Here is a 14,334-nt window from a genome sequence, read left to right on the forward strand (position 1 = left end):
TGGTTTTCCCTACTTTCTTCAATTTAAGTCTGAATTTTGCAATATGGCGTTCATGATCTGAGCCACAGTCAGCTCCCAGTCTTGTTTTTGCTGACTGTATAGAGTTTCTCCATCTCAAACTGCAAAGAATATAATCAATCTGATTTTAGTATTGACCATCTGGTGATGTCCATGTGTAGAGTTGTCTCTTGTGTTGTTGTAAGTGGGTGTTTGAAATGACAGTGCATTTTCTTGGGAAAACTCTGTTAGCCATTCCCCGCTTCATTTTTACTCCAAGGCCAAATTTGCCTGTTACTCCAGGTATCTCTTGACTTCATACTTTTGAACTTGTCTCCTATGATGAAAAGAACATCTTTTTTTGGTGTTAGCTCTAGAAGTTATTGTAGGTCTTCATAGAACAGTTCCACTTCAGCCTTTTTGGCATTAGTGGATGGGGCATAGACTTGGTTACTGTGATGTTCAATAGTTTGCCTTGGAAACAGAGATCATTCTGTCATTTTTGAGATTGTACCCAAATACTGTATTTCGGATTCTTTTGTTTACTGTGAGGGCTACTCCATTTCTTCTATGGAATTCTTGCCTACAGTAGTAGATATAATGGTCATCTGAATGAAATTCGCCCATTCCCATCCATTGTAGTTCACTGATTCCTAAAATGTTGATATTCACTCTTGCCATCCCCTGTTTGACCACTTCCAATTTACCTTGATTCATGGACCTAACATTCCAGGTTCCTATGCAATATTGTTCTTTACAGCGTCAGACTTTGTTTTCATCACCAGTCACATCCACAACTGGTTGTTTTTGCTTTAGCTCAGCCTCTTCATTCTTTCTGGAGCTATTTCTCCATTCTTCTCCAGAAGCATATTGGGCACCTACTGACCTGGGGAGTTCATCTTTCAGTGTCATATCTTTTTGCCTTTTCATACTGCTCAAGGGGTTCTCAAGGCAAGAATACTGAAGTGGTTTGCCATTTCTTTCTCCAGGGGACCATGTTTTGTCAGAACTCTCCACCATGACCTGTCCATCTTGGGTGGCCCTACATGGCATGGCTCATAGTTCACTGAGTTAGACAAGGCTGTGATGCAAGTGATCAGTTTGGTTAGCTTTCTGTAATTGTGGTTTCCATTCTGTATGCCCTCTGATAGATAAGGATAAGAGGCTTGTAGAAGCTTCCTGATGGGAAGAATCTGGGTCTTACTCTGATGGGTGGGGCCATGCTCAGTAAATCTTAATCCAATTTTCTGTCAATGGGTGGGGCTGTGTTCCCTCCCTGTAGTTTGGCATACCTATAGTAAGGGTAATGGCAATAATGTGAACTCCTTCAAAGGGGCTTATGCCAAGACGGTTGTATTCAGTGCCCCTGAGCCCACAGCAGCCACTGTCGACCCATGCCTCCTCTGGAGACTCCTGGATACTCACAGCAAGTCTGGCTCAGTTTCTTGTGGAGTCACTGCTCCTTTCTCCTGGGTCGTGGTGCACACAAGGTTTTGTGTGTGCCCTCCTAGGGCGTTTTCCCCCAGTCCTGTGGAAGTTCTATAATGAAATACCACTGGCCTTCAAAGTCAAATTCCCTGTGGGTTCTCAGTCCCTTTGCTGGATCCCCAGGTTGGGAAAACTGCTGTGGGCCCTAGAATTTTGCAACAGTGCGAGACCTTCTTTGGTATAATTGTTCTCCAGTTTGTGGGTTGTCTGCTTGGTGGCTCTGTGTGGGGTTCACACCCTGTGCCCCCCAGGTCTTCTGCAGCCAGAGCCCCTGTCCCTGCAGCAGGCCACTGATAGTCTGTGCCTCTGCAGGAGACACCTAAACACTCAAAGGCAGGTCTGGCTCAGTCTCTGTGGGGTACCTGGGTCCTGGTGTGCACAAGGTTTGGTTTGAGCCCTCCGAGCATCTCTGGCCAGTATGAGGTTTGAGTCTAAATGCGATTTCACTCCTCCTACTGTTTTGTTGGGGTTTCTCCTTTGCCCTTGAACTTGGGATTTTTTTTTTTTTTTTTTTTTTGGTGGGATCCACCATTCTCCTGTTGATGGTTGTTCAGTGGTTAGTTGCAAGTTTGGAGTTCTCACAGGAGATGAGTGCACATCCTTCTACACTGCCATCTTGGCACCATGGCTACCAATGGTATATCCTTATAATCCTTTCTTTAAGGCTGGAAGTGAGTCCTCGCTTTCTATCCTAATTTTAATACATTTCCCTTTTTTGGTATGTCTAGATAAATCTTTTTCAATTTTGTTGATGTTGATTTTCAAAGAAACAAACTTTGGTTTCATTGGCTTTTCCTCAGTTATTTTTGTTTTCTATTTTATTTTTCTTTCTGTTATAATCTTATTTTTTTCTTCTTCTTGCTTTCATTTTAGTTTGCTCTTCATTTCTTCTTTTTTACATTGTCTTAAGGTAGAAGATTTAGTTATTAATTTGAGATATTTCTTCTTTTTTAGTACAAACATTTATAAAATAAAGTTCTCTTTAGTTGCATCCCATAAGTTTTGGTATGTTGTTTTCAATTTCATTCATCTTAAAGTGTTTTCTAATTTTCCTTGCATTTTCTTTCTTACCCCACTGGTTATTTAGGGATATGTTGTCTAATTTCCACATATTTGTAAATTTTCCAAATTTCCTTTTGCTACTGATTTCTAATTTAATTTCATTGTAGTAAGATACCATACTCTGTGTCTTATTTCAATTCTTTTAAATTGAAGCTTGTGTTATAGCCTATGAGAGCAACAAACTAAGCCATAGACCAGTTAAAAGTTTAACAGAAATAACCTTGGAAAGAGAGTGAAGAACCTCCCATGTCATCAGTATTTTTATGGCTCTTCTTATGTATCACTAGATGGTTTCTAAAAGGATTGTATCTGTTTACATTGCTGCTGCTAACTGCTAAGTCACTTCAGTCGTGTCCGACTCTGCGTGACCCCATAGACGGCAGCCCACCAGGCTCCCCAGTCCCTGGGATTCTCCAGGCAAGAACACTGGAGTGGGTCGCCATTTCCTTCTCCAACATTGCTGCTAGCTACTCATAAGTCTGCTAGCTTCACTATAACCTCTGTGTCTTGGCTGTTACACTTAAATTTGTGGTTTATAATTCTGCTGAGTGTGTTTGTTATTCATTGTGCTATTATACATTAGTCATAAAAACAGAGGTGACTTTTGATTTATGTTCTTTTCTCTGCTTTTCTCCCAAGCCACCTGGAACCTCTATGAGTTCAAGTGGTGCGTCCTTCTCTAGAGCATTTGGTCAACAGACATCTAAAGATAGTCGTCAAGGTCAATGGCAACGCCGAAGAAGGCTGGATGGCGCATTGAACAGAGTCCCAATTGGATTTTATCAAAAAGTATGGAAAGTTTTACAGAAGGTAAGCATAATACACCATAGGTGTCTCTTTCTTTTACCCCCCTCATGAAATTATCAGTCTTCTTGTCTGAGATATGACATGACTGTGATATCATTTCAGTTATATAAAAGGCATATGCTCTTATGGATAAAACCTAGAAGAAAACATTAAAATGAAATAGTTGATTTGTTATTTTGATATTATTGATAATTTAGTCTCTCTCCATTACTATTGCCATTGTGTTTATAAAGACATTTCAGAAACATCACTGCTCATCTTTTTGGCCGTAGTTGGACATTGTGAAACATTGTGATACACTTACTGCCAATCAAATGAATGCAGTGATAAAGACACTTTCTTTGTAGCTATTGCAGAGTAGAAATGTTATTGTAACAATGTGCTGTTAATAACCAAATGTTACTGTAGTAAAACAACTGTGGCATATGGGAAGTTTTATGAGAAACTCTTACCTATATTCTTTCTTGGATGAAAACTACTAAATAAATGCAGTCATAGTGATGCCAATAGTCCAAAGACTCTACTGGTGTGACCAGTTTTTGTTTTTCTGTCAAAGGCCTAGTTTGCCAAAGACATTCCAGGAGACATCACACCATTATGATTGTGACAGATTTGTAAGACCAAGAAGACTATAGTTCTCATTCATGGGTCTCATTCATAGTCTCATAGGTGCTATTTTTTGCTTCATTGCCCTTGGTAATGACCTGAAGAACACTTCAACCAGGATGTTTCTCCCTTTTGCACACTGATGTTCTTCCAGGGACAGAATCAGGTGATCCTTTGGAAAAGTGAAAATAGATTCCTTAAGCTATCAGCTCTGGTAATCCTCCTTTCAAAAAGTACCTATCAGCTGTTTTCCTTCCATAAAACAACTGTAGCACAGTGTTAACAGATATGTGCTTTATCTTTGCATTTATACCTGGCTTGTGGCAATTCAGTTTCACAGAGTACAGGTACTAGGTGCTCTTCTACCCAGATACCATCTTTTTGCATAGCAGCTATAATGAAAGTCCACAAGTGTTATGATAGAAGTACAAACCCAGAAGGCTGTGAGAATACAAGGGAAGGAACATTCAAATCTAACTGGGAAAATTGGGTATTTTGTGGCAGAATCAAAACACGAACTTAAACTCCTGATATAAAGAGGGAAAACAAATGCCCTCTGTATTTTTCATTCCATTCCTTTCAGAGTATGAATGTAACATAATCACTCTGCACATATGTTTCAAGGCTGGTAATTCTCTGTATAAGGATTGTTATTTGGCATATGAAACATGGGATGGGAGTGTCTGGTAGAGTTGATAAACCTGTTGGATTGGAATATTTATCTGTGGTTTAAAATATGATGTTTTAGATTTCTTTAAAATATAAAATGGCAAGTCATTAATTCCCATTGCTTTTTAATAACTGAATTGATGGTGAGAGGGATATAGACCATAATTCATTCATATAGCATTTCTTGAGCATCTACTGTGCACTAAGCAATGTCCTAGGTGCTCACAGGTATACAACAGAAAACAAAACAGACAACAGTCTCTGTCCTGTGTAGAACTTATAGTCTACTAGAGAGAGACAAACAATAAATAAAATACATAAATTATACAGAATGTTAAATGATGACAGGTACTGTAGAGAAAGTAGAGCAGGGTGAGGGGATCAGGAGTGCTGATGGGGATGCTTAACTAGAAAATGTAGTAATTATGCATATTCAGTACATGCATATATTTAGTTTTTCTCTTTAGCCTAAAAAATCTTTCTGAAGTCTAGTTATGATGGCTCTGGAACCTACCATGGTATCCTCCTAGATAGTCTCTGAATCTTTAGGACTAGGCTATCCAATAGGTAGATCCTCCTGAGACTTTTACTCCCCTAAGTAGAGGATGAACCTTGAGTACCCTTAAGTCCAACCCTGCTTCTTGCCACACATTCAATCGCAACCCCTTGGCAAAGACACGTGGGCTGCAGGGCCTTTCACTGGCCTGTGATTACTCAGCATCTAAGTGTCTCCTTACGGTCTTCTAGTTATCAGCATATCCTTGGTGACAGGTTTTTGCTGTTTTGCAGTGTCACGGACTTTCTGTGGAAGGTTTTGTTCTTCCTTCTTCAACTACTAGAGAGGTAAGATTCTGTCTTTCACATTTATGTGATTGATAGCTTGTCTGGCTAAAGTATTTCAGTGATCACTTTTCAAAATAACAAATCTGTGCTTTCATAAATCAACTGAACATAAAATGCATTGGAAGAAAGGAGAAAAAAAAATTTTTTTAATAGAATGGGAATATTAGAGAATAATTATGTATTACATTAATTATATAAAGCCAGCTTCTTTTAATGGTTGATTAAGTTAGACTGATTTATGTGAATATTGCCAGGGTTGGAAATGGCAGATGAGAATGAATCTAAGAATGAATGAATGACTTCTCATGCCCCCATCCTGCTCATCCCTACCTTTCTCTAATAAGATGCTTGTAAACTATAAACCAGTGATTATAAACCAGTGGTCCTTAGCTCTAACTATATATCACAGTAACCCAAACTCCTATCTCCAGCTCTCCAAGGATGGAACATGAGCACCTGTACTTTAAACAATCCTTAGAATAATGCTGATATATAATTCTGGTTGGAAAACATTGCCATAAACCACAGACATAGATTAGAAGGTGCTTTCATATTTTGCTTTTTGCCCAATCAGACTAAAATTATGAAGAAATAGCTTTTAAATAAAATCAACAAAGGAGCTCGAATTAGTATGACCAGATTTTCTGCTACAATTCCCACTCTGGAATTGTAGATCATGACTGGAGGGCAGGGTACAGAAAGCTAATGCTGTGCTTCAGGGCTCCACTCCTGCCTAGAGGCTTTTTCTCTAGTAAAGAACACTGTGTCCTTTCTTGATCTTCTCTCTGCCTTTAAGCAAGATTAAAATGTTAACAAATTAATAATAATACATACCTGAATGTACCTTTTATGAGTCTTCAAAACACCTTTATACAGTCTTTAATTTGATCTTCAGCACAACTATGTGATAGCTAAGAAAGGGATTGTAGTTCCTAGTTCACAGACAAGCATATCAATTTAGAAAAGTAAATTCTCCAAGGTCATAGAATTGCGGCTTCCCAGGTGGCAAAGGCAGAGCTTGAGTCCTTTAGACTCTGAATCTACATTGCCATCCTAAAGTGTATGCTTAATACAGTTTTACCAAAAATTATTTGTTAATCCATTTCACCCTAAAATAACTTTATATTTCTTCATGCCTTTTTTAATCTAATAGTATATAAATATTTTACCTAATTCTCAAACTGTCATGTATATACAGTTTTAGATTCTACTTAGATTTTTCCTTTATCCACAGTCATCTTATTTATTCTTTTAATGATTCTACAGAAACTCATAATGGCATACCATGATATGCCATTATTTACACAACCATTCCCATGTTTAGATTACTTCTAGCTTTATACTTGTGACTAAGGCTGCTGTAAAACACTCTTGCATATAGGGCTTTTATCCTCTCTTGAATTATTTCCTTAGGATGAACTTCCAGAAGGAGAATTATGGGTTAGAAGGCACTGACACTTTTATGATGCTTGTTATACTCACCAGATTGCCTTCCAGAAAGATTGAACCTATTTACTCACTCAATTACTTTAAAGGAGACTGAAACAGTGCTCTTGGCTACAGTATTTCTTCTGCGTTTCAGAATAGGTAATTGATGCCTCCCAGCACAATGGGCTCTTAAGAACTGATTTTTTTTTTCCCCTTCTATCACAGATGACTCCAGGCGAGATTAAATTCTCTGTTCATGTGGAGTCTGTCCTGAATCGTGTACCTCAGCCAGAGTACCGTCAGCTTCTGGTTGAAGCCATCCTTGTCCTCACCATGATGGCAGACATTGAAATTCATAGTATTGGAAGCATCATTGCTGTGGAGAAAATAGTGCATATTGCCAATGACTTGTTTCTTCAAGAACAGGTAGGCAAACCTGTTGTTTTCTCAAAGGGAAGTGTCTGATATTAACTCTTCAAGAAGCCAAGGTCACTTTCTTGTGCCATCTTCCTCATAGCTGTTTTCTAGGCCTCCTTTGTAGTGGCTCTGACCTCTATCTGTTTGAGAACTAGGCTGTGGGATGACCTCTGTCTTTTACCATGTTTTGTGGTTGTGTTAGATGGTAAAGTTGCCTGGAACTCAGGAGGCTTTTATGCTTTTTGTCATATTTCATACTACTTTTATCACACTACTTTTTGTAGTGATAAGGACTTAATAAGAAACTATTGGGTAGTATATCCTTTGTGGACTATTAAGGAAAAGAGAAGATTTGATTTAGGTTTGTTTTGTTTTTGCTTTTCTTTCTTACCTATAAGAAAATATTAAAGTAAAATATTTAATTCTATATTTTCTTATTAAATCTTACTTCAGAAAATCAACCACATTTAAAAAATGCAGACTACTAAAAGCTTTCCAGATGTCTCCTAGATTAAAAGTAGGAACACATAAAGTGAAGGGCATGTGCTCTTGTCAATAGAACAGTTTCCAAAACATGTAATCAGTGTTTCATTCTTTTAGGCCCTGGGGATGGGGATGCAAAGGAAATTAAAAGCTTCTCTAGGACTTTTCAAAGATTTCACAAGACAGTCCTAATTTTAAATGCTCTGACTGCTCTTTATTGTATCAGAAAACGTGATCCTTTTTAGACATTGACTCTAGCTTGGAAAGCTTGTGATCCATTTGAATTAAATCGACTTAGAAAGAAAAGAAATAATGGTCAAATACAAGATAAAATGATACATACTGAGTGGCTTCCCTGATGGTCCAGGGCTTAAGACTCCATGCTCCCAATGCAGGGGGCACTAGTTCAATCCCTGCTTGGGGAACTAAGATCCCACACAGCACAGCCAAACAAGAATAATAAGAACACATGCTGAGTCAGTAGTACTAGAAGGATGCAGACCGAAGTTCATCTAGGGTGATTTGTAAGTTTTAACTTTTGACTCTTAACGAACAAAACTCTAATTACCTATTATATTGAACTTTCAAAAATTCTAAACAATTAGTGCTTTTAAAATTATTCATATGATTGGGGATCTAGTGAAAAATGAATGTATAAAAATTCATAGCCACCATTTTGAGTATAACCCTGATCCCTTGCTGTCTAAACAGCCTAAGATCCAACTAGTTGGTGATGGGGAAGAGGTTCTGAGTTATTCTAATCAGGACTTTAGTTAGTAGGATTAGTAATTTTTCCTTTCCCCTGTGTTTTCCCATCCTTAAACACCGAACAGAAAACCCTCGGTGCAGATGATATCATGTTGGCAAAGGATCCTGCGTCTGGCATCTGTACTCTTCTGTATGACAGTGCACCCAGTGGCAGGTTTGGCACCATGACCTACCTCTCCAAAGCAGCGGCCACCTATGTGCAGGAGTTCCTGCCCCACAGCATCTGTGCCATGCAGTGAGGCCTCTAGGCCTGGCTGCTGGGAGCCTTTTGACAGCTGGTTCCTGCCTCGTTGATTATGCATGGAACTGAAATATGATGACCTGATCACTCCCACCCTGTCCCTTGCCAACCCATCCCTCCCAAGAAGAGCAAATTTTTCTGATAAAATAACTGCTTTAGAAGATGTGAACCCTTGCTTGGAGGCATCTGCTCACCCAGGCTCTTCATTGTGAGCCTTCATTCTTTCATGATTCATAAAAGTGTGTGTTTTTATTCTCTAGATCTGTTACAAACTTAGTTTTCTAACTCCTGTTTGGGGAGCAGATGTTAATAATAACTTATTCCTGAAGTTTGATTTTTCTTATGTGTGGTTTCATTGTGTAAATGAGTGGTGGGTGCATTGGGACATTATTTCAAGTGAATAAACCCTCAGTTGTTGGATTTTATGCTCCTATAAGTTGGAAATTATCTATTCTAAGTGCCTTTTCTTGGGAAAAGAGTACCAGATCATAATTTTCTTCTTCACTCACATGCTGCCTCATGCTGAATGATGAATTCCTTTCTATGCAGACTTAGCCTCTGCTTTTGCCTTCTCTGTATCTATATATACATAATTCTTATTCTCCTTTTGGTGAAATATCGAGAAATTGCAAGTTTACTGTGTATATTTAAGAATTTCAGTATTAACACTTAAAATCACATTTAACCAAGATTGCTGGTACTCAAAGATGTATGTGTAGCAGAAAATGCAGAATAACCCAGAGAAATGGAGCCGGGAGCCCAATTTCAGAAAGGAGAGTGGAAGAAGAGAAGATGTCTGGGTAGAGTCTTACACCTAGGGAATGGAGAAGGAATCAGATGGGTTAGTGTCTTGAAGAAAGCCTTGTACACTAATCCATGCCTTTGAAGAGTGAGCTAGCACACAACACAGAGAATAATTGAAGCCTCTATCTTTGATGAACAGGGATCCAGAAGTCCAATCTATAGCTGCTTTACTGAGTACTCGTTCTCTGTGCTCACCTGGTCTTTGTCTCACTCACATACTCACTTCCTACAGCATCCACCCCCTCCAACTCCCTGACCTCCTATATGCTTTTAAACTCATTCACTTGCATTTTTACTTTCTGGTTCTATTGTTCACATCTATGTATATCTTGATATCTGTGGGCATATATCTGTCTCTTGAAAACACCTACATTTGTATGTATGTCTAAGCATACATGGGAACTTTTTCTGAATGTAAGTAGTTTTGATGTGTCTGTATATCTATTAATATCTTTATCCATGTTCGACAAACTGTGTAAGTATATAAATATGAGTGCTGTGTGTGGGAGAGGTATGTGACTGTGGTCTCAGGCTGACACACAAAAGATAATGGAGGACTCCTTGAGTCCTCTTCCTTAGTCTCACATTTAGGTAGCCATTGAAGAATGTTTCTCCTAACTTTCTGTTTTAGTTCAAGGCTACTATAACAAAATACCATAGACAGGGTGGCTTAAACAACAAACATTTACTTCTGATGGTTCTGAGGGCTGAGAGGTTCAAGACCAAAGTACCAGCAGATTCAGTGTCTGGGGAGTGCCCTCTTTCTGGGCCTTCTTGCTGTATCTTCACATGGCACACAGAGAGTAAGCTCTGGTCTCTTCCTTTTTTCATAAGGGCACCAGGCCTGCCATGCAGACTCTACCTGATTACCTCCCAAAGGCTCCCACCTCCAAATACCATTACATGGGGGGACTGAGGCTTCAAGATAGGAATTTTGAAGGGATGCACACATTCAGTCCATAGCATTTTCCTTCTCCTGTAAAGACTCTACTAATTTCCCTATTTGCATTCAGATAACTTCCTACTTCAATCCTCTATTTTCCATCATATTTTTTCAGGTTTTTCTCCAAGAATGGGGATGGTGGGCTCTCTAAATAATTGTAACATTACCAGTGACAATATTATGAGTACACGTGAATAAATGAACATAGTAGGGTGATAGTAAAACAGATAGTGGAAACAAAGAAAGGATGTCCAACATTTTCAGTGTTTCTCTTATAGGAAATGGAAACACATGGTAAGTATATTTCTGATTACATGATTTTCTGGTCACATATAAAGAAAATTTACACCCTGTTCTGAAACTATACTTTTGGCAATGCCAAAGAATGCTCAAACTACCACACAATTGCATTCATCTCACACGCTAGTAAAGTAATGCTCAAGATTCTCCAAGCCAGGCTTCAATAGTACATGAACCGTGAACTTTCATATGTTCAAGCTGGTTATAGAAAAGGCAGAGGAACCAGAGATCAAACTGCCAACATCCGTTGGATTATCAAAAAAGCAAGAGAGTTCCAGAAAAACATCTATTTCTGCTTTATTGACTATGCCAAAGCCTTTAACTGTGTGGATCACCACAAACTGTGGAAAATTCTGAAAGAGATGGAAATACCAGACCACCTGACCTGCCTGTTAAGAAATCTGTATGCAGATCAGGAAGCCACAGACTGGTTCTAAAAAGGAATATGTCAAGGCTGTATATTGTCACCCTGCTTGTTTAACTTATATGCAGAGTACATCATGAGAAATGCTGGGCTGGAAGAAGCACAAGCTAGAATCAAGATTGCCGGGAGAAATATCAATAATCTCAGATATGCAGATGACACTACCCTTATGGCAGAAAGTGAAGAAGAACTAAAGAGCCTCTTGATGAAAGTGAAAGAGGAGAATGAAAAAGTTGGCTTAAAGATCGACATTCAGAAAACTAAGATTGTGGCATCATGTCCCATCACTTCATGGCAAATACATGGGGAAACAGTGACAGACTTTATTTTTTGGGGCTCCAAAATCACTGCAGATGGTGACTGCAACCATGAAATTAAAAGACGCTTACTCCTTGGAAGGAAAGTTCTGACCAACCTAGACAGCATATTAAAAAGCAGAGACATTACTTTGCCAACAAATGTCCGTCTAGTCAAGGGTATGGTTTTTCCAGTGGGCATGTATGGATGTGAGAGTTGGACTATAAAGAAAGTTGAGCACCGAAGAATTGATGCTTTTGAACTGTGATGTTGGAGAAGACTCTTGAGAGTCCCTTGGACTGCAAGGAGATCCAACCAGTACATCCTAAGGGAAATCAGTCCTGAATATTCATTGGAAGGACTGATGTTGAAGCTGAAGCTCCAATACTTTGGCCACCTGATGGGAAGAACTAACTCATTTGAAAAGCCCCTGATGCTGGGAAACATTGAAAGCGGGAGAAGGGATGAGATGGTTGGATGGCATCACCGACTCAGTGGACATGAGTTTGAGTAAACTCCAGGAGCTAGTGATGGACAAGGAGGCCTGGCGTGCTGCAGTCCATGGAGTCGCAAAGAGTCGGACACAACTGAGCAACTGAACTGAAACTCTTTATCTTTTCACTGGCTGCAAGTGTACCCCAGCCATGGGGAGTACATCTGAAGTGGCACATTTGAGCATCACCACTAGCTCTCACACACATTTACCTGAACTGACATGATGGCTATATTCCTCTGGGTTTATGAGGTTATCTATCACTATGCCTCCCATGCAGAGCTACTTCACTTTTAAAGCAACTGTTTAGAAAACTTGATTCATATTTTGTTCATTTTTAAGTATGCAACACTAAAAAACACATTAGACTTTTTTTTAAAGCACTTACATTTTGAAAATAGAATAAAAAATTAGAATTTCCAATTAAATTATGTCTGGTGCCAATGTGCAAAGCCTCATGTGTTTCTGTGATTGGGGTTTATTTCATGGCTCTATTTTACATACTCTAGGTATGCACTACAGTCAAAGCTCATTAATTGGGTCAAAATAGGATAATATTAATACATAAATCATATTATAAATTATATAATATTGTAATATATGTAAAGAAATGCAGTTTTATTATTCACATGCACAGCTACTTAAACTACGCTCACTAAATTTAAACTAGCTTATTGATATCATCAGGGAACCTGTTCTGATGAATGAATAAGGCTAATTTTTGCTCAGCATTACATTTGTGTGCAGGTGATGAGCCTGCACTACTAGAAGATACCTAAAAACTGTTCGCTCTCCTAAATGTTATGAATATTTGGCAGAATCTTGTTTCTGCTACTCATTAGCCTTTTGTATAACAAGAGAGGGTTTATCCAGCAAGGATGAACTGTCTCTGCAGTCCCATCCTGGTTAGTTAGATAATACTACATTCTGAGAATTTTATGCAGCTGAGGGGTCAAAGTTATTACTCTTAAAAAATCCTTTTTATACTTACCAAATACCTAGTACCTGTACTAATGCAATGGAGATAAATACAGTGTTTCCATATTTAGTATCCATTTCCTGTCAAACTTGAGTGGCCTTAGGCCTTGGTTTGCTCAGGACAGTCCCCATTTATGCCTGTTGTCCTGGTATAATTATTAATAGCACTCTCTGTCATTAAAAGTGTCCCAGTATGGATGGTATGCTGCTGCTGCTGCTAAGTCGCTTCAGTCGTGTCCGACCCTGTGCGACCCCATAGACGGCAGCCCACCAGGCTCCCCTGTCCCTGGGATTCTCCAGGCAACAACACTGGAGTGGGTTGCCATTTCCTTCTCCAATGCATGTAAGTGAAAAGTGAAAGTGAAGTCGCTCAGTCGTGTCCGACTCTTAGCGACCCCATGGACTGCAGCCCACCAAGCTCCTCCATCCATGGGATTTTCCAGGCAAGAGTACTGGGGTGGGGTGCCATTGCCTTCTCCGTTGGATGGTATGGTCACCCTATATTTAGCAGAAGTCTGATTTCTCTTAAGGCTAGGCCTAAAAGCCAAAGACCTGTCTCAAACTAGTAATAGTTCTCATGCAATAGTGGTATGTGGGTAAAGATAACAGTGGGGTGGAGACTTCCCCCAAATTAAGGAATATTTGGCATAATAGCTGTTAAAGCAAATAATAATCAATATTTGAGTGCTTACCAAATGCCAGACATTGTTATACAGGCATTTGGCATGGACCATCTTTTTTTTAATTGGAGAGCAATTGCTTTACAATGTTGTATTGGTTTCTGCTGTACAACCACGTGAATCAGCCATAATTATACATATTTCCCCTCCCACTTGAACCTCCTTCCCACCCCCTCTATCCCACCCCTCTAGGTTGTCACAGAGTACCAGACTGAGCTCCCTGTGTTCTACAGCAACTTCCCACTAGGTATCTATTTTACATATGGTAATGTAATACGTTTCAATGCTATTCTCTCAATTTGCCCTACACTCTCCTTCACCCACTGTGTCCACGAGTCTGCTCTCTATGTCTGCATCTCTATTGGCATGAACCATCTTATTCTGCCTTCATAATTACCATGTAAGATAGAAATTGTTGTCATCCCCATCTTACATATGATGGAACTGAAGCACTGAGCATTATAAGCAAGTTGTTGAAGATCAAGCAGCCAGGAAGTGGTAGAACTGGGATCTAAGCCCAAGCAGTCTGACTCTAGAATTCGCATTCTCAACAATGACCCTTTCCAAGGAAAAGACATGAGGAAATGGTGTGAAAACTAGGGTCAT

At 39.2% G+C, this 14,334-nt stretch overlaps 1 protein-coding gene across 5 annotated transcripts in view; it reads left to right on the top strand.

The window, feature by feature from the left end:
- Positions 1 to 9,234, top strand: part of PHKA1 (phosphorylase kinase regulatory subunit alpha 1) — a 171,829-nt gene extending 162,595 nt beyond the window's left edge. For all 5 annotated transcript variants that reach the window (XM_070783780.1, XM_070783779.1, XM_070783781.1 and 2 more), the window contains 4 exons: positions 3,187 to 3,357; positions 5,419 to 5,472; positions 7,126 to 7,326; positions 8,634 to 9,234. In XM_070783780.1, the coding sequence (XP_070639881.1) occupies positions 3,187 to 3,357; positions 5,419 to 5,472; positions 7,126 to 7,326; positions 8,634 to 8,807 (600 nt within the window). In that variant the 3' untranslated portion in view covers positions 8,808 to 9,234. The remainder of the gene's footprint in view (positions 1 to 3,186; positions 3,358 to 5,418; positions 5,473 to 7,125; positions 7,327 to 8,633) is intronic.
- Positions 9,235 to 14,334: the final 5,100 nt, after the last annotated feature.

The sequence above is a fragment of the Bos indicus genome, chromosome X (assembly GCF_029378745.1).
Source record: "Bos indicus isolate NIAB-ARS_2022 breed Sahiwal x Tharparkar chromosome X, NIAB-ARS_B.indTharparkar_mat_pri_1.0, whole genome shotgun sequence".
Taxonomy (NCBI): domain Eukaryota; kingdom Metazoa; phylum Chordata; class Mammalia; order Artiodactyla; family Bovidae; genus Bos; species Bos indicus.